A 19537-nucleotide genomic window follows, 5' to 3' on the forward strand; every position below is an offset into this window, starting at 1 on the left:
GGCAAGATCACTACGGGGCTAATTTATTTCCACGACCGTGCGCTGTCTCAGCCTGTGTTCTGAGGAAACCACCGGGACGACACGGGCTGGGCGGTGGGGAGGATCCGCCCAATGGAATCTGAAGGGGAACTCAGCTCGAGTCCCTCAGGGTCTCCTCCGATCCCTCCACACCGGCCTCTGCCTCCCCAGGCCAGGACTGAGCCTCAGCAGCCGGCCGTGTGACCTCGGGCGCAGCTTTTAATGGGGAGGGGGACATCTGGACTTCAGTGGAAGCACCAGTCCTGCGTGGGGCTTTCGGAAGCATCTGCTGTCTCCTGGCCTCAGGGGGTGTGGGGCGGGGTAGATGCTTCAGATGAACAAACGGCCGACTGGTTGACCAGTTTTTCCATTGGAGCGCCTTGAATTCGGGTCTTCTCTCCGAATGGGCTGCCACTGGACGCTTTCGCTTCGTTAATATGACTATGCTTTGGCTGGAGAAAAGTCATTCACCATGAATCGAGCCCTATTTTCGTCTGAGTGTAATGCTCATGAGCGAACCTCTGCTTCACCTGTCCGGTAAAGGGCCGCATGGGTCAAGGGAAGGGAGGGACCCTTGGCTTCCACTGAAGTATCCCCAGTGTCATCCGGGGTTAGCGAGAGGTTCCGAATGGCCGGGTCCCTCGCCACTCCGTGAGCGACCCTCTGAGGCTGGGACTGACACGAGACCATCTTCCTGGAGAGAGGAGGGCTGGTCTTTCTGGGTGGGGTGTCCTTACTCAGACTCCCTCCTCAGATGCTGTCATTCAAGTCCCCGTGACAGCTGCTCGTTGAATACGCAGGCCGTGGGCACCTGGCATCAGAAAAGGCCCTGTCCCTCCTCTGAAGGTGTCTTAGAATTGTTCTACGTTATAGACGGGGCTTCCTAGCTTACGAAGCTCTTTGCCATATGTTATCTCACTTGGTTCTCGAACTACGAGGAAGACCAGGCAGGGATTAGTATCCTCACGTTCAAGGCAGACGAACAGACTCGGAGGGTCCCAGGGACTCGCGCAGTGTGGCGCAGGTGGGGCTGGAACCCAAGGCCCCCGTCTCCGCCGCAGCCAGTCTGCTTCCCACCCACCCACCCAGGGGAGTGAGAAATGGGGGAGCAGGGGGGCCTGCCGGAGCGCCCTGTGCTTGTCAGCAAGTCTGACGGGACCGGAGGGTGTCTGTGCTTTCTCAGTGAGAACCCCTGGGTGAAAACCGCTGCTGGCGGTGACCAGACCCCAGTGTGCACACACCTGCCATTGCTTTTGGCTTCTGAAAGGCGTGAAGGTGGCTCGTTTCACCACGTACACCTCAACCCACGGCCTGGCCGCAGCCTCATTCCCCTCCTCCTGCAGCTGTGCCTGGGGCCACCCGCAGGGGAGGTGGAGCCCTGGGGTTGGGGTGGTGAGGGGCCCTGGGGACACACAGTGTGGGCGGGTCTACCCCAGGGCTCCACGCTCTGGTGAGAGGGTGGAGGGTGTCAAAGGTGGGCGAAAGTGCCCGGCGGGGCAGGCGGCGAGTCGGAGAACCCCCGTTCCTTCCAAAGAGCCCTGCGCTCTGCGCCAGCCAACAGCTGCCGTGCCGCTTGTCAGGCCCAGAGCTGCCAGCGCTTGAGGTATTTCTCCAGGAGAATCGGAAAATCTGGAATTTTATGTAAATTCTCCTTATTAGGTTGTTAGCTGTTAAGGGCTTATTCAAACACGTTTAAACCTCTGTGGGTCGAAAACAAACGAAATGATTCTGCAAATCTCTTTTGCAACCTCTCCTCTTCATCATGGTAAGTGCGTAGAGTCTTTTGAGCAGAAATGCACCAGGACATGGAGACGGGGTGAGAAGCATCTTTATTGCCAGCAGGGTCTCCCGTCTTCCCCCCGCTTGCGAGGAAGACAGAAGGGGTTGCCACGCTGATGGGGCCAGGGGGCAGACAGAGCTTCCAAATGATCGCTTTTAGGCAGAACCTGTCCAAATACCCACCTTCCTGTCTTGGAACGGAGTTGGCCTTTCCCCTGCCCTCCACCTGGCAGCTGAGGCCCTTGCACAAAGCTTCCCCATGGCACCCACACACTGCAGGCCGAGGTGGGGCCGTGCAGCGAATACCCCACCTTCCCCTGCCATCCCGGAGAGCATGGCGGGGTCTCAACAAGTGAGAATTCTAAAAATAGACGAATGGCCTCCCACTGACCTTCATGAGTGTTCTCAAAGGCAATGCATCACAAGCATTGGTACTTGGCCTATCATTAGTAAAGGTTCACTTGCGCCGCATCTCCCCAGTTCCGGAACGACAGGGCGAAGAGATGTTTTTCAAAATAAAGACAGAGGGGATGGTTTGCTGAGCTCCCCAGACAGACAACACTCTTTCTTTGGTCATTTCGGCCAAGCTCGGAGTGGCTGGGTGGACTCCCCAGCTCACCAAGTCACCTTTGGGTATCCGTCTCAAGGATCTTAAATTAAGAATGTCACCAGAGACACTTGGACTCTTGAGAAAGGATGAAGGAGATAAGACCAAGTCCTCCAAAGCACACAGTCAGAAGCCACACCTTCTCACCTCTCTAACTGGCAACCGGGAGGGAGCCCCCACGTGAACTGGTGTTTGGGTGACAGTAAGGCAAGTCCCGCCCAGCCGCGAAAGCCAAGAAATGAAGGATGCGCACTTTCGTTCTCCGAGTTCTTGCCCCCGGACTCGATCCGGAAGGTGCAGACGCTAAACGCTAGCGCTTTCCCTGTTCCCTCGTCCTTTAGGAGGAGGACCTGCTTCCTTTCCGCTGTGCTTGAAAATGAAAATTCAAGGGGTGGGAATAGAAACCAGATTCAGGAAAGAAGCGAGAGGCAAAGAGATGACCGGCAATCCGATAGAGTGAGTGTGTCTCCCCGGGAACGGCGGCTGGATCTTCAGCGCAGACCGTGACGAACGGAGGGCAGAAACAAGTCTATTTCTCTCTAGGTCACCCTAGGGGACCAATCTAACCTATTTACAAGTGGTCTCGGGGGAAGGATCTTTAGATAGCTATCTTGTCACCATCCTTTTCGTCATCTTCCGTGATCACTTTGGGTCCCTCCTCTCTGAGCAGGGTCACACCTGCAAAACAAGCACAGACCTGCAATTAGGTGCCTCTAATGAAAACCCTAGACAGCCGTTCAGCACAGACACAGCACAGGGGAGCATGGCAACCTGAAAGCTCCCCACGTCCGCACAGCTAAGGGTGGCAGCGGGGAGTGGGGGCGGGGGGCTGGGTGGCCTTATTCGGCCTGCCCAGGGGAGCTGTGGCTCAGTGAGGACACTGCTCTGGTTAGGAGGGGACGCTCGACCTGGGGGTCAGAGGTAACTTCCCTCTCTTCTCTACCTGCTGTGGTTTTGTCTGTGGCCCCGTGGGGTGGGAAGCACGTGGATTTGGGAGTCCCAGTGATCTGGACTCTCATTCTGCCGCTGGATCAGCCCTGGGCCAGCCAACACCTTCATGTCTCGATTTCCTGTTACGGAGAATGAGGGCAGGGATACTTCTACAAAGGGTCATTTTGACAGTTAGTTAAGAAGTACGTAACAGTGCTCAGCCCAGAGCCACACCCGGGAGCAACTGAAAGTCAGCTTTTCCTCTGCTTTCACAGTTGGCTGGTTTATTTTCCTCTTGTAAAGGCGTGGTAAGCCTCATGAAGTCAAACTTGAACACATTTGACTAACATCTGGGGCAAATACTGAGCTTAGGCTCTGAACATGCTACTTCTAAATGCCAGTACTAGTTGATAATAAGTTCACAGAGTTCAGAGCAAAGTAAGAGAGTAAGGAACAGAGCCCTGGCTGGCGTAGCTCAGTGGATTGAGCACGGGCTGTGAACCAAAGTGTTGCAGGTTCGATCCCCAGTCAGGGTACGTGCCTGGGTTGCAGGCCATGACCCCCAGCAACCGTACATTGATGTTTCTCTCTCTCTCTCTCTCTCTCTCCCTCCCTTCCCTCTCTAAAAATAAATAAATAAAATCTTAAAAAAGTTTTTAAAAAATAAAGTAAGGAACAGATAGTGAGTTTTCACACAGCTCTGTGGCTACAGTATAAAAAAAGCTACTCTATTTCAAGCTGACTTTTTCTTCTTTGGGGGATTAAAACTATTATTTCTTATACGAGATTTTAGGGATGTTAGGTGGTTTCTCTCTTAGCATCCTTACTAGTCAAAATTCAAAGTTGCTACCCACCCCTAGCATGGACCCCACAGTATTTTGTTTGAAAATGTTAGTGGTCTGTGAAATCCTGAAGCCTGAGCAAAATCATCTGGACTGATGGGCCCAGAAAAGACCATCTGAGGAGGCCTGGGTGGTCGCGCTCATCCTGTGAATTGTGAAGTGGGGTCGTTTTAACACAAAGACAAAGGATGCTGTGATTCAAGGCCAGCCCTCCCCCACTCTGCCATGCCCCCAGCCAGCCAGTTTCGTTTCCCATCGTTGCCCACCACTGCATCACATCCCCTCCCCCATAATTAGAGACCTTCCTGTTTGCGAAGGCTTCACAAAGAGCTGCCCTTCAGGGAGGAGAGCAGCGCACCACAAGAGGCCTCTCTGCAAACCCTGGAAGTCGTTCAACAGCAGCAAATTAATGAAAACTATGTGTTGATCTTAATGACTGCTCATTTGATTCAGTTCCTAGTTTGTTCGTGTGGGTTCTTTACCAATTAGCTGATATTTATTGGAGAAGAAAACAATTTCAAGAGTCTAGCTGAAGCTAAGTCTTTGGTGTAAATCACTTATGAAACACAGTGGGAGATATTTCTCTCTTGCGCCAGCTGCGTAGAGGTTCAGGTTTTTATCTGGAACGAAGGCTGTCTTGATAGGAGAACACGGAACTGGCTATGCTCAGCCTGCAAACTTTCCATCCTACCTTCCTCGGTATCACTTCACACGAAGCCAAAATTGGAATTAATTCAAAAAGGGCAAGAGCCTTAAAACCCCCAGGTCCCAGTCAACTTTCTGATCATTCTGAGTATCCCTGACACCTGGTCATATGCACATCTCGGGATTCCAGGGAAGGCTCCGCCCTGTTTAAGTCAAGGTCAGCTGTCAAAGTCAGCCCTTCCCAGAGTGGGCTAGGCCTTCCCCAGGGACACGGGAGATAACTGCAGGTGAAACGGGAACTAGCTTTTGTGTGTGTGGAGCTAAGCATCGATCTTATCGTGGGAAATGTATGGTAGTTCATAAAAATCTTGGTTTTATGAATATCACGGCTTGGAGGGAGGCTTCCGCCAGTAGCGTCTGCAGGGAAGCACTACCTCCTTATTCTCGATGCTCGCTGTTGCTGGTTTTGGTCAGCTGAAAATGAACGTGGTTGGCTAACTGTTGTCTTTCTGGCTTAACCCAGGCCTGACCCTCGTGCTGTCCTGTGGGAAGCAGAGGTATGTCACTGACAGAATGTCCTACAGCCAGAAAGTTTTGCCTTCAGTGGTCATTCAGCATCCCATAGGTCACTTAACCTATCTGAGCCTCGGGTGACTCGTCTGTAAAATTGGCCATGAAAGAGTGTTCATTTCACACAGTGGGGGAGGGGGCATTGCCACCAGCCACATAGATTTAGATGTCAGCCACGCCTTACCTGAATCTCGGTTACAGCCCTTTTACATCATAGGAATCGCTGGACAATACGTCCATCTCCCCCACTGAACGGTGAGGTTCTCACAAGGTATTTCAGCATCCAGTACGGGACTGGGCATATAGTAGGGACTTGGAAAATGCCATTTCTTTCCCTTCTGGCCTCTGTGCTGGAGAGCTTAGGGGACTTGGATGCTTAGTAGAGCTGCCTGTGTTTTTAAGGCCAAAGCCATCGGTCCAAGGTCTCTAAGGGTTGGTTAGCCTTACAAGCAAGCTGCCTTAGCCCGTGAGCCCACCCAGAGCACCGTCTAAAGTTGGCCACCTGCATTCCAGCCTCTGATTCACGGGAGCCAGGGCCAGACACCGCCTCCCCTGGTAAGCCACACCGGAGAGAGTGCTCTGTTCCCAGCAGGACATAAGCCACACCAGAGAGAATGCTGTCCCCAGCAGGACAGAAGAGGTGTCACTTTCAAAGGGTGGGCCAGTCTTCTTTCTACAAGTACAGCATTGAGCTGAGACCTCCAAAGGTTCACAGCTCATGCCCCAGTTTTCCAGGAAGCTTCTTTTCAATGACTCTGGCCTCATTATTCTTTACTTTCCCGGGTTCCTTTTGCCAGAGATGGGAATGAAAGACTTCATTTTCCTTAAGTAGACCTCAGCCACTCAGATTTCACCAACCACAACCCAATGCCCCCTGCCGCACAGCGAGAGGGGCACCCCGACACCGTCAGCGAGAGGGGAGACCCTGGCGACCGGGGGCCAAGCTGGGAGCAAAACCTCGAGCTAGTGCTGAAGCCCGAGATGACTTGTCACTGAGGAGTCATCTGGCAGTGGGAACCCATCAAATAAGCTCATTAACTGAGGGGGAATGAAGGCAGTTAGCCGGAGGTTTAGAACAGAGCAAACCCTTGTCCGTTCCTCACTTGCCAAGGGCTAATGCGAGGAGACCTCTCCAGAATGCGTTTGCCTGCGAGCTCCCCTCGGCACTAACAGAACCAACGTGAGTCTCTCCGAGCATCTGCTGAGGGCTCTGTCCTTATCAGCCTAACTAGCGTTCTGATGACTGCCAAATCTTTAGATACTAAAAGCCTCTTTAAAAATAAAGTGCTTCAGCTAAATATGCTAATAAAAGCTAGAATCACAGAACACGATCTATAATTGCCAATACTCCCAACACAGAGATTTGCTGAGTCAGGGAATTTCCTAATGTGTGCAGAGTCTCCGGATATACAACCCCCCTCTCCCGCCCGGTGTACTTCGCACTGTTTGAGAAACATTTTTCGCTCAATCAGAAGCTGCTCTCTTATGATATAGCTATTTGGAGGCGGGCCGCTTCTGCTGCCAGATAAACAGAGCTCAACATTCTAGGAAGGTCCTCGAATTACACATTTATATGGAGAGGTAAACCCTGGTGGCTAAGAAAATTCTCACTCGGACAAACAGGCTGACTTATCTCCAGGAATATAAGGTTGAGCAGAGAATGAAGGGAAGCTAGCATTTACTGAGGTCTCTCAACTAAGCCAGGAGCTGTGCTACGTGCTTTGTCTGCTTTGCTTAATGGGGTGAACACTCCAAGGAGATAGGTGTTATGGCCCTCCATCCTGACGTGGGTGAAGCAATGGAGGCTCTGCAAGTTTGTGACAGTTGCCCAGGGTCCCGAGGCTAGAACGGAGCAGAACCAGAGGTCAAACCGAGACCTTCCCGACTCCAAAGCCCAGGCCCAGCGCTGTGTGCAGGCGACCCCTGCCCCCAGCCTCCGAGAAGAGCTTCGATAACCATAAATCCAAGAACGGGTAGAAAATCATCATTCTCCTGATGGACAACTTGGCACTGCAGAATTGCGATCTCCAAATAGAATACATTTAAAAACCCAAATACTTATTGAGCATTGCTATGCAGAAGGGACTGAACTAGGCACCCAGGTCAAGGCCAGCAGCTGAGGACAATCACAGCCAGTTCTCACGGACCCATCACACAAGTCATTGGTGTAAATCAATTGAAATAACAGCCACAAGAACAAAGAGATGACAAAGTCTTGGTGTTTGCCTGCCTATGTCTGAGGCAGAGCTAGTTCAGAGTAGGAAAGGGTCATTGTGGACTCGGACGGGTCTGTTGGCTGAGACTTGAAAGGTGACTGGAAGCTGGACGGAGGCAGAGCTTGGGGGCAACGTGTGATGCGTTGGTGGCTCCCAGAAGAGAGGAGCACACGTCAGTGCAGGGAGGAACGCACATCAGTGCAGGGAGGAGCACACATCAGTGCAGGAAGGAGTGCATGTCAGTGCAGGGAGGAGTGAACGTCAGTGCGGGGAGGAACGCACGTCAGTGCAGGGAGGAGCACACATCAGTGCAGGAAGGACTGCATGTCAGTGCAGGGAGGAGCACACGTCATTGCAAGGAGGAGTGAACGTCAGCGTGGGGAGGAGCACACATCAGTGCAGGAAGGAGTGCATGTCAGTGCAGGGAGGAGCACACGTCATTGCAAGGAGGAGTGAACGTCAGTGTGGGGAGGAGCACACGTCAGTGCAGGGAGGAGCGCATGTCAGTGCAGGGAGGAACACATGTAGCTGGTGACAAGCACGACCGAGGCAGGTTCGGACCCAACCCACTGGTCCTCGGTCCGTTTCTCCAGAGCTGTGCCTCTCGCGCCCTGCGCCTCCTGGCCTGGTCTGCTCCTCAGAAGTCAGTGACCCTGCGTGCACCCCGACAGCCTTTCCATGGGGTCTTCCCCTGTGCTGTCCATGTTTCTTTCTTTTTCTTTACCGAGTGAAATAGTGGGGCAACATGGCTTTACAGTAATAGCCGGAGCTCACCTCCTCCCCCAAGCGGCCCCTGTGGATTGCTGTGCTGCCACAGTCTCATCTTTACACGCACGTGGGTAGAGCGGAGCTCGCTCAGATGCCTGTGCTAACGCGGCGCACTGAGACCCTGCCCGAGGGTGGGACGGCCCTGGGTCAGGACCCCCGTGGGTGATTTCTGGGCATAATTTCATCCATTCATCTATCATCTAATCATCCCGTCACCAACCCAGTTATTAAATCAGCCATCCCCTCAGCAACTTCAACCACAGAAGACTTCAAAGTGGCTAAGTTACTTAAAAAGTCTACCAGTTTCTTTATCTGTAAGGGAGATAATAGCTACTTTATCGTGTCATTCAGTTGATTAAAAAACTCCATCCTCTACCACCCTGCCCCCACTATCTACATAGAACACACACACACACACACACACACACACACAGAGTCACACTGTAATCATGCATACACATGGCTTATCCCCCAATCCGCACATAAAATTTTCAGGGACAAGACTGTAGCTTACACGCTGGCTGCCCTCATGCCTGGGGTTTTGAACAACGTTCAGCGAGATTTCTTGGCTTGATTTGACACGTATGAAGACAGCTATTATTACTTCCACATCTGTCTTTCTCTCCCTCTCTCTTCCTCCTGTTTTGAGGATTTGGTCAATGTGTCCAAGTGTCTTGGGAGAATCAGCCCTCGGCCACCGAACGCTCGATCCACGGAAGACTGGGGAAGGGGGCATTGCAAGTCTTCTCAAGGGCCCGCTGACACTGCCGTTCCCTTGCACCAGTGAATCTGGCCAGTTCTGCTGAAGTACGGGCAATGCTCCCACCCTCCCCGCATCTCCACGTCGGCCCCGGGGGAGCCGCCAGTGAGGGGAAACCTGAAAGGCAGCAGTGAACGCGGCTCCTCCCCGGAGCACTTCCGAGCAACACAGGCTGCTGGGCAGGACAAAGGCCACGGCCGTGCCACCTCCAGATGGTGAGGCTCTTGACCTGGTCCCAACACCCCCCGCAAATGGCCTGCACCAGCACTTTTTACCTGCTGCCCAGGGGGCCGGGTTCAGGGCAGGTGTGTCTTTTCTCCTTGGCTTTTTCTGTTCCAGGTCACTGTTGTGAAGGGCTGGACTCATTTTGTCCTTTGGGTGTCTCTCTTGGACCTCGTATCTTTTAATTACATGCTTGGAAAGCACACCTGCGTAGTTGGGGGAACGGGGAGGGGAGAAACGGGGTCGAATACATACATCCTCACAGCCACGGTCTGCGCGCCCACCTTTGCACTGACACCCGGTGATGGCCGCCCCTGTATCTGCTCACATTTATCCCGATAACCCCATTATCCTTCTAAGAATTCGTATCCATTGAGGCTACACTAGAGAATATCTGTGCGCAGGGCTGTGTGTGCCTGATGTGAATGTAACATTATTCCCACCAACACGCGTGGGGAGAAGGTGAAGCGAGGGACCGTGGTGCCCCAGGAACGCGGCTCGCAGGTGCGGGGCCAGGGACCGAGCCCGGGGTCGGCGTGCTCGTCGTCAGGGAGACGGGCTGTGTGCTGCCGCGCAAGCCCCGGGCTCGGCTCTCCGGTGACGTAATTAGTTCCGAGCCACCCCCACCCGCCTTCTCACCTCTCCCCTTCTCTACGGGAAGTTTTTCTCCACCGTTTATAAACTCTCCGAAAACAGCCTCCTCTGTGACCCTTCCACAATCCACTGCCCCGACTGAGCTCCGCGCCCTTATCTAAGGGCGTCCAGTATGACGCTACTTCTTGCTGCCCATTTCAGCTACTTCCGTGCCTTTGTTGTTTGCTTGTTTAAAATTAAACTTATTGGGGCAGCACCGGTCCTTCCCAGAACACTCTTGTGTTCTTTTGCTTTGTGTCCCTTTAAATGGGTTACGCATAGAGAGGACCTTCAATAAGTGGACTGGAGTGAGGGAGAAAAGGGAATAAAACAAAACACTTGGGAACAAGAGCGTGTCACGTGTCACATGTCACATGCAAGGTTGTTATGGGGACATGCTGGCTGGTCACCAGACCATTTTGCTTTGCTCCCGGACACATAGCTGGGTTATATTTCCCAGCCTCCCTCGTGGTCAGGTGAGGCGGGCGACAGAAGGAAGCGATGTGAGTCCTTGCAGACCCGTCCGTCGTCCACTCTGTCTCCCCGTGTCTGCAGGATGCTGACGGGTGCTGCTCCTGGGCGCGGTGACTTTGGAAATTGTGCACTGATGATGCCTCAGCCTCCGTCAGCCCGAGTCCCTGAGTGACCATTTGGAGCAGACCTTGCCCCCCACCCCTAGCTCCCACTGTTGGTGAGTGAGAAATAAACTTGCATCCTGTCATCCACGAATAGTTTGGGATGTATCTGTTACAGCAGCTGGCTGCATGACTGAGTTACAGCTAACACAGGTGAAGACACAGTACCAATGATTAAGAAACACCCACACGACTGAGGGGACAATGGGAGACTGTGATGTAGCAGCACACGGGTCCCCTTCACACACAGGTGTGCAAACCGACCTCGGGGTCCTCACCTGGAATGAAAGGCGGGATGTGCAGGGCCGGCGTGTCTTTCCTCCTTGGCTTTTTCTGGTCTGACTCAATGTTCACAGCGACCTGTGGATTTTTGCCCTTTCTTGGCTTCTTGTTGAGCTCACAGTCCTTAATGAACTGCTCGGAGAGGTCGTCTGATTTTGACAGGAGGCAAAGAGAAAATGAACATGACATGCATCAGGGTCTGATTGAAGCCGGTCGGTTTCCAGTTCCACCTGATGGCAGGGATGGAAGCCACTGGTCTGAAAAAAATATTTCTTTACTGTGGCCTCTACTACGGAGAATGTCAGTGGCCTTGCCCGAATGCATAGAATGAAATGGAACAGTAGAGTTCTGTGAAACCCAAATAAGAGGATGGAAATGGGATCGATAATCAAGGCAAAGAGGAACGTTGGGAGAATAGGTTCTCTGGGCTAAATGCTCCTTCTCTTTTTCATTTCCTCAATCCTGGCTTTCTGTGGAGACCCCCCAGGACCAGTAGGAGCCTTATGCTCTCCTGGGTCCTGTAGAAGGGTATTCAGTACGCTACTCACCTGGACTTCTCCGGCCAGCCAGATCACACTGCTGACTCACACTGGGGTTCACGTTGGTCTTTTCGCTGCCCTGGCTTTGCAAGTCTCCTATTTGCCTGAGAGCCTTCTTAGAGATTGAGGATTATACCCTTTTTGTAATTTTATCTTAATCACTTCTCTTTCGAATGCATGCATGTTGAATGCTGAGGAGCTGGAGTAGGACCTACCTGAGTTTAAATCCTGCTCTGCACTTGCCAGTTCTGAGAACTGGGCCTTAGTTTCTAGACACTTTAATATTCTCTCAGCTTTTAAGTGGTGATAATAGCCCTGGCTGGTGTGGCTCAGTGGATTGAGCACTGGCTTGTGAACCAAAGGGTCGCCGGTTCGATTCCCAGTCAGGGTACATGCCTGGGTTGCAAGCCTAGTTGGGCCTCTAGTAGGGGGCACTCGAGAGGCAACCACACATTGATGTTTCTCTCCCTCTCTTTCTTCTTCCCTCCCCCTCTCTCTAAAAATAGATAAATAAAAATAAAAAAATTAAGTCAGTAGGGGTGTGTGTGTGTGTGTGTGTGTGTGAGAGAGAGAGAGAGAGAGAGGGAACTAAAGTTGACAATGTTGGCACTTGATACATTTGATATATTTCAGATGCTCAAAAAATGTCCACTCCAGCTGTTGCTCACCCCTAACACTTTCCACTAGGCTCAGAGAAACCCCCGATATTCCTAAGTCCTTCCATGCTGACCCCAGTCCTGGGTGTCCATTCTCATTTTCTGAATCGCCACAGCATTTTTGCCCATGTGATGCCTATAAGAGATGATCTGGGTGTCATTGCTGCATCAGCCTTCTTTGCCCTCTTTGATGAGAGGTGTCTTGTGTTTTATCTCCTCAGCAACAAGGAATAAATATCTGTTGAGTGCGTGCTTGAATGAGTGGACTCAAACATACGATGTATAAGAACCTATTTTGTTAGGATTCAGAGAAGCTACAAGGTGATACACCTGTTTGTCTTCTCTGGAAACTCACTATCGCCTGGATGCAGTCTGGCCAGATCTACAAGTATGAATGAACGTAGGGAAATTCAGAGATTAATAGGATCTTCTCAGCCCCTGTCCCTCCCTTCTTTTCTCCTTCTCTTTCTGTCTCTTTTTATTTCTATTTTTGAAAATATTCAGGTCAATTTTTTTTCAAATGTTGAAGATTCAATGTATCAAAACTTTTCACTTCAGTTTTGTGGATTTAGACAAAACTTGTGTCATTATTCATTTATTTACTCAGTGAATGTTGATTGAGCCAGGCCTTGAGCTAAGTAGTGCTGAAATGATAAGTAAGAAATGGCCCCTGATTTCAGCTTGCTTATGGTCTGTGGGGCTTTATAGCTGGATGATTCTTTGTCTTAGAAAACTCAGTATACACGAAGAATCTGCCATCAGAAATATTTAATAGCCACCACATCATTATAGCTGTGTCATCAAAAGATCACAATATATAACCAAGAAATCAAATAGCATCATTCTCTTTGGCCAATTTAATAGTAATAAACATTTCCTTTTACCAAAAAGAAATTGAATTCCAATCATTGCAATCTAATAGACATTCACTGAGATTGTACTCTGTGTAAGGCACAAGACTATATGAAAGGGGACTTTATTGAGTACTACTCATGTACTAGGTGATTTCAAATCATTCTAGTATGTGGAATCAACCAACATCTTTTTCGATTCGTCAGCTTCGGTTCTGGGTTTACCAGAAGGCCCGGTGAAAGGCTGCGGGTTACCTTGCTGGTGGGCAAGGGCATCAGGATTAGATCCGGGCCCCTGGGACTAAGAATCTGCATGTCTGGGTGAAATACAGTTTTCAGGATTTGTTACCACACAGCGCAATTAGTCTTCCCCCACTTGATGAACACCACAGGCATTTGCTGTGTGAAGGAATGGCACTTGGAGTGGGTGCTGCCCAGCTGTGGGGTCTCTGGAGGTACAGGCTGGACAGAGACTAGCCAGGGGTCACCACTCCACCCCAGGATGTGACTCAGTCCCCAGTACAGAGACCAAGGCATTTGCTTCAATTTTGACTTTTACTTCAATTACACATTTTTCTACATTTGGAGAAATCTTGACATAAAATATCTGATGGCAAATGGGGAGAGGGTGGGGGGGAGCCATAACCAGGCAAGGCACAAACAAAGACTATGAATATGCAAAAGGCCCATCCATCAAAAGTCTGAGTGTCTCATTTTTAGAAATGGGTAGAGGCGGAGATGTTTCTGGTATTTTCATTACAAAGGTTATGCAAAAAGTCAGTTCTGGAAAGGAAACAGATTGGCAATAAAGCAGAAAAGGGCTATTTAAAATTCTGTCTGGATAGGCAAAGAGAGATATTTGAAATATTTTATTGGCGTTGCACACGGGGCGTAAGTGTGCTGGGAACCACTGGAAATGTGCTTCGGTGCCACATTCCATTTATTGCCTCAAAACCGCTCTGCCTGGAACTCTCTCAGACCCCCCTAAAGATAACAATGACTTTTCTCGCTAACGAATCTCTCCCTGGTGCTTCAGCTGATATCTACGTGGCTGACCCCACGGACCCATGGCTATTTGTCTGTCCATCTGGCATTGGCGCTCACCAGAAGGCACGCACTGTCAGGGTTTTAGGGGGCCTCCCTCTGACTGGCCTGCAAACTAAATGGCCGAGACCCTCCTTTCTGACTCCTGCCACCAACACTCCCACTGCCACACTCACCCAAGTGGCCGCAACGAGGGTCGAGCTGGTCCAGTCTGTCTTCTGAGAGCTCCAGTGGCTGCATCTGCTCAGTGGACATCATCAAAGGAGGGTGGGTGGGTGTGTTTATCCGCAGCACTACAGAGGTAAGATGCAAGCCCATGAGTTTGTCTGCCGTTCATTCATTCACTTGTGAAGCAAGTGTACTTACTGAGCACTTAGTATGTTCCCGACTCAATCCCATTTTCCAAGTCTGCCCCTTCTGCTTAGCTACTAGAAGAGGCTCTAACGTGAAATTTAAGCTACCGATAAAACAAGTAAGTCTCTCCTATACGCACGCACAGAGATTTATGGGTAATCGTCATGTAGCAAATATTCAGTCTTTGCCCTCTCTCGGATGCACTGTGGGAGTGTCAGAATGAACACTTGCCAAGTCTGAATTAGAAATGAGTTAGCTGGGAGTTACAGAATATACTGATTGAACCTTACCTATGCTTTCTCTGTTGAGTTTTACAAAGTAAGATTATGCCTACTTTGCAGGTGAGGAAACTAAGGCTCAGGAAATCTAGTTAATTTGCTTAATCAAATACCTATTAAATATCCACTTTTGGACCCAAATCCACCCCAGCCGATTTCCATTAGACACTCAAGTCTCTTAAAAATAGAGTGAATTTTCTGAGCCTGAATTGAACAAGGCTTCAGGTTTTTGAGCTTTACATCCTGTAACTGTAAAGTCATGAGACTTCCCCCCTATCCATGCTATGGTGGCAGGAAAAAATCTCGGTTCTGAAATAGATTTGTATTATTTTCTCCCTAGAGATTCCTGACATTAGGGCGAGTCTGTTCCCCTCCCCTCCTCACCCCCGTCTTTCCTAGACCACAAATCCATCAAACTTTCCAGAGCTATTAGTTGTCGATACTGCCCAGGAGAAGTGGAAATCCAGAATGAACATGTGTCAGGTCTAAGTGGGAAACGCATTAGTTGAGATTTATAGGCCACCTTCATTAGAGTCTTCCTAGAGTCTGTCTCTTGAATTTCCTTCAGATAATTTATTACTTATGTCCCACCATAGCGAGAACGTGGGGGAGGAGTAAGACTACAATGACCCTCGGGTCCTGTTCTCTTGGGATTCCTAGCTCCCTGGCCTGCAGATGAACACAAGGGCTAGCTATGGTTGCCATTTCAGGCTCAAAGAATTAGTTCAACTCAGAGGTCTTCAGAGGAATAAGCCGATTTTCTCCGGGAGGCCTGGAGGGCTTTTCCCTGGCAGGCTGAGATCATCGCGCAGCAGATGGGGCCGCTACGGGATTGCTTGAGTGGCTTTTAGTGTCACTTGGAGCAGACTGATTGCACTGAGTGACCTCAGCAGAAATCAATTTAGACCGTTGTCTTCAGTGTTTGTACGGAGACTCCCAACTCCCTGGGACCATAAGGAAGTAGGCTGTTCACTTGGGTGCCCCCCCCCCACCTGCTCGAGTGTAGAGGAGGGCTGCGGGCCACCTCTCCGGGTGAGTGGTCTCGGTACTGGGGCCTGGGGGGTGGGGGGAGTGACAGCCTCACATGTGGCCTGGGCATCTACACACGCAACCTCCTCTTCTTGGGGCAGAATGACATTAGCCCTGCCGTGGACTTTGTGCTGGAAATGACCCCTCGGAGAAAACCCGGTCAGAAGATTCATTGTCCGGAAGCAGAAATGGAGGCTCTGAGGGGTTAAAACAACCTCCCATTGGCTGTGCACTTTGAGTTGGAGTCATCCCTGGAAGCCGGGACTCCGGTCGTCTGCTCTAGGTCCTGTCCGACATTAACACCCCTCTCCTCCTGCACCCCCAGAGCCCAGCTGTTCTTTGTACTCAGATCACATGGCTGCTCCTAGGTGCTCAGTAGATGGTTATTTAACTCAAACTGATCTGGATTAAATCTTAGTTCTTTAACTAAAAAGCCACATGACTCTGATGAGGTAGCTAAACCGAAAGGGCATAACAAGGGGGATGGAGCCCACGGGCAATGCCGTGACCCATGCCTCTCCCCCGACAAGCTACGGCTGCTGTGGTAGAATTTGCAAAGGCTGGCACCTTCGTGAGTGCCAACTGGCACCCAGGGACACATGTCCTCTTCTGCCCCCCACCCCACTCTTACCCTCTGTTCTCTGATCTCTAACCTAGAGATGACAGGGCCTAACTTGTAGTTCCTCCGAAGATTAAATAGGATAGCCTCCCACTTTGCATGTTGTAGGCAACCTTTGCTGAGTAACATTGTCTATACCCGACTGAACAGCTGGTTAATGAAGACCAGGTGTAGGACTGAAAACTTCCGTACACTTATCGAATCTTCCGTTTTCATCTAGATGCCGACCCATGGGACGGCCAGCCTTCCTTCACTTGAGCAAAACCACAATCGCTGTGCTGGACTTGGGAGAGAGAGGAGCCCGCCCTCGGGAGAAGAATCGTGCAAGTGTCAGAAGTCCAGCGATTCGTCCCAAACCTGCCACCTGCTGCCTGCCAGGGTAGCACCTGGCATCTGTGGGGAAGCAACCCTCTGTTAAATCAGTGTGACTGAAAGGACGACAGTGGTGAACCAGCACGCCTCGGCGGGCTAGGGGGCTGAGAACTGATGTCCCGATTTGGGATTTTCCGTTACAAAAATACCCCGTGCTGGGCAGGGACATGTTTTGCCCATGGGATTAGAAGACACTTTTATCAGGGATGATGTCATTATGATCTTGGCAAAAACAGTAACAAAAACAAAAACAAAAAAAAACACCTTCACACGAAGGACAGAACAAGTAAGGGGAGGACAGAGATACTTGGAGTTCAGCATCGCCTTATTAATAACTGTCATTTTGCCTGCCCGTTGAGTATTAGTTGAGATGACCTCTCCCCTCCCCACTCCCCATTTCCATGCTCACGGAAGGGCGCTCCGTGGGCCTGAGCCGCTGCAAGGCGAGGGCAGGTCTAATTCTTGCACTGGGAGATGGAACGTCTCCACTTCCCGTTCCTGACCTGCCGCGACTCCTCTCCTAACAGTCCCCACTTCCAGCCCCAGGGAGGGGACACCGCTGTCATCTCGCTGCCCCGAGAGGGTTTCATCATCTCCCCCAGCAGCTCGCTGCCCTTTGGGAGCACTCCGAGCACCCGAGTACCTGCTCCCCTGGGTCTTCGGGCTCCAACCAAAGGCCTAGGGCCTTCGGATTGGGGGTATTTCATAACTGTTCTCTAGTACAGAGATTTGTGACCCTGTTACATTTTCTTCTGACATGGTGGTTCAGCACAGTCTCCGAATGTCAACACTCACACTGTGGTGACTTGGGCTGCCACGGTGATGGTCAACATCAGCCCACCGGTGCTCACCTGCAGAGCCGGGGCCCACGTGCTGTGGACGTCGGGAAATCTGTATCACAGACACCCCAGAGGGGCCGCTGGACGCACCACGATCACGTGCATTCCTCTGCAGCACACGCATGAATATTTGCACTAAAAGCCATAACTAATGACTCCAAAAAATTCATGCCCTTTCAGGTCAGGCTTGCTCTCAAGTGCACTTACGTTGAACAGAGCAACAACAGAAAACATTTGGTTTTCAGAGTGTTTCAGGTTCCTCAGTGGGAGAATAAAGCATTCTGGGTCTGTATTCCTTTTTCCACTGTTGCTGTTTGAGAGAAATGTGGGTGGCCTGGTACAGCACATGCAAGAGACTAAGCGACATCATTTCAGGGGTTGGAGGAGGTTTTCAGGGCCCCAAGGCTAAACTCTCGCAACTAACTTCCTCTTGCTAACTCTAACACTTCAAAAAAAAAAATAACTCCCTTTCTCCAGCCAGAGAGATACTTGTGAAGCCAACGCCACTGAGAGAGGAGATATATTAAGTGATGTGGCGTATGGAGGGGTTATAAGACACATGTCACTTGCTCTTTTGAGAACAGGTGCCGAAAGGTCCAGGGCCCTGGGTGACAGGGAGGGAACCCCACGCACTGAGGTGCAGAGGGACAGGCTGAGGACACGTCTGGGGGGACCTGCCTCCACTAGGTCAGAGCCCGTTACTGCTTCCGGAAGACAGTGGTGCTACTTCTGCCCCGCAAAACACATTGGCCGGTTCAACTCGAGGTCCGAAGCTGGTCTGGGCATTTCGTCCTTTCTTTTCACACTGAGCAGATTTCTCAGCTGGGTGTTAGAAAGTGTAATGTAATCACGGGCAGAAAATGCCTCATTGACCACAAGCATTTGGTGTTGGGGGGCAATATGAGGTAACGACACACGTTGGGGTACTTGTGCCATTCCCTAGCGGGTTGAGCTTGGGGATGTTACACGTCCTCTCGGAAACTGAGTTTCCACATCTGCAGAGTGGGACGACCTCGGCCCCTCTCCTGGGTCGCTGAGAGAGGGACGGCACAGTGTGAGGCGCAGAGCTCCCAGCCCCGGCCCCACCCCCCAACACCAACGCAAAGCAGTGGGAGCTGCCTTCTGTGCTCTCTCCCCCCCCACGTGATTACAGCAGCTGTGTCCTAACTGAACCACTGGAATCCTCTCCGAGTCCCACCTCTGGCTTTCCTGAAGCTAATGCCTAGGTCAGAACAATGCCAGGTTCCGAACCAACTGCGCGGTCTTGGGGACATGGTAATACTGGTTCTCAGGGAGGAGCGAGCTGACACTCAGTCTAATTGGACGGCCTTGTAAAGAATTCCTCCAAAGTCATCAGGCCTGGATTTACTTCGGTGGAAGAAAAAGTGAGAAGGTCATGTCCACGGCCCAATGTGGTGCTTGCTAAAAGGGCCCTCTGGTTACGTAAGATTCATACCCTTTGTCCTATCTCCTTTTAACCTGAGGATGGAATTCAGGTCGAAGAGTACCACGTCTCTAAATCAGTCTTGCTCATTTAGAAGACCTGAATACACAGTATTCCCGGAGGAGAGACGGACTCTTCCCTGAAGTAGGGCAGGGAGAGGAGTTTTGGTAAGCACACTGTCCCCAGCCTCCAGCTAAGGCTCCTCATGCTGCTCCGTGAATCCGCAGCCACACTGGGTGTTCGGCTTGAAACTTCCAGTTTAATTTGCAAGGACCCCACCTCCCTTGGAAAGTGACTGGGACGCGGTGGCCCTTCCTGCTCCCCTCCTAGCCCTAACCTAGCCTTGCTCCAGAAAGCGAGTTTTCCTCTCCCCATCCCAGCCACTTTCCGCAGCCCTCTTTGCTCAGCAACCCTAAACTTATCGAAAACTTGTTTTTCTCCCCAGCAAGTTCTCAGAGTGGAAATCTGAAGCACTTACCTGTGGGAGCAGGTGCTGGGGTGAGAGGTGCTCCGGAGGTGGGGAGGGCGAGCTTCCTCCCTGAAGCTGGGCTGGCTCCTCTTTGGCGGCAGCGGCTGCTGCTGCCCAGCTCCAGCTCCTCTTATCA

The 19537-nt window shown here is 51.2% G+C and overlaps 1 protein-coding gene across 1 annotated transcript; it reads right to left on the reverse strand.

The window, feature by feature from the left end:
* Positions 1-1899: 1899 nt before the first annotated feature.
* PPP1R17 (protein phosphatase 1 regulatory subunit 17) lies at positions 1900-19492 on the reverse strand. The gene is made up of 5 exons (XM_045828350.1): positions 19411-19492; positions 14174-14290; positions 10904-11056; positions 9411-9563; positions 1900-3082 (listed from the first exon to the last, which is right to left on the reverse strand). Exons 2-5 carry the CDS (start codon positions 14253-14255, stop codon positions 3003-3005), a joined length of 468 nt encoding a protein of 155 aa, XP_045684306.1. The 5' UTR covers positions 14256-14290; positions 19411-19492; the 3' UTR covers positions 1900-3002.
* Between the last annotated feature and the right edge of the window lie 45 nt (positions 19493-19537).

This window comes from Phyllostomus hastatus, unplaced genomic scaffold, assembly GCF_019186645.2.
Source record: "Phyllostomus hastatus isolate PE091 unplaced genomic scaffold, TTU_PhHast_1.1 phas_scaffold_78, whole genome shotgun sequence".
NCBI lineage: Eukaryota > Metazoa > Chordata > Mammalia > Chiroptera > Phyllostomidae > Phyllostomus > Phyllostomus hastatus.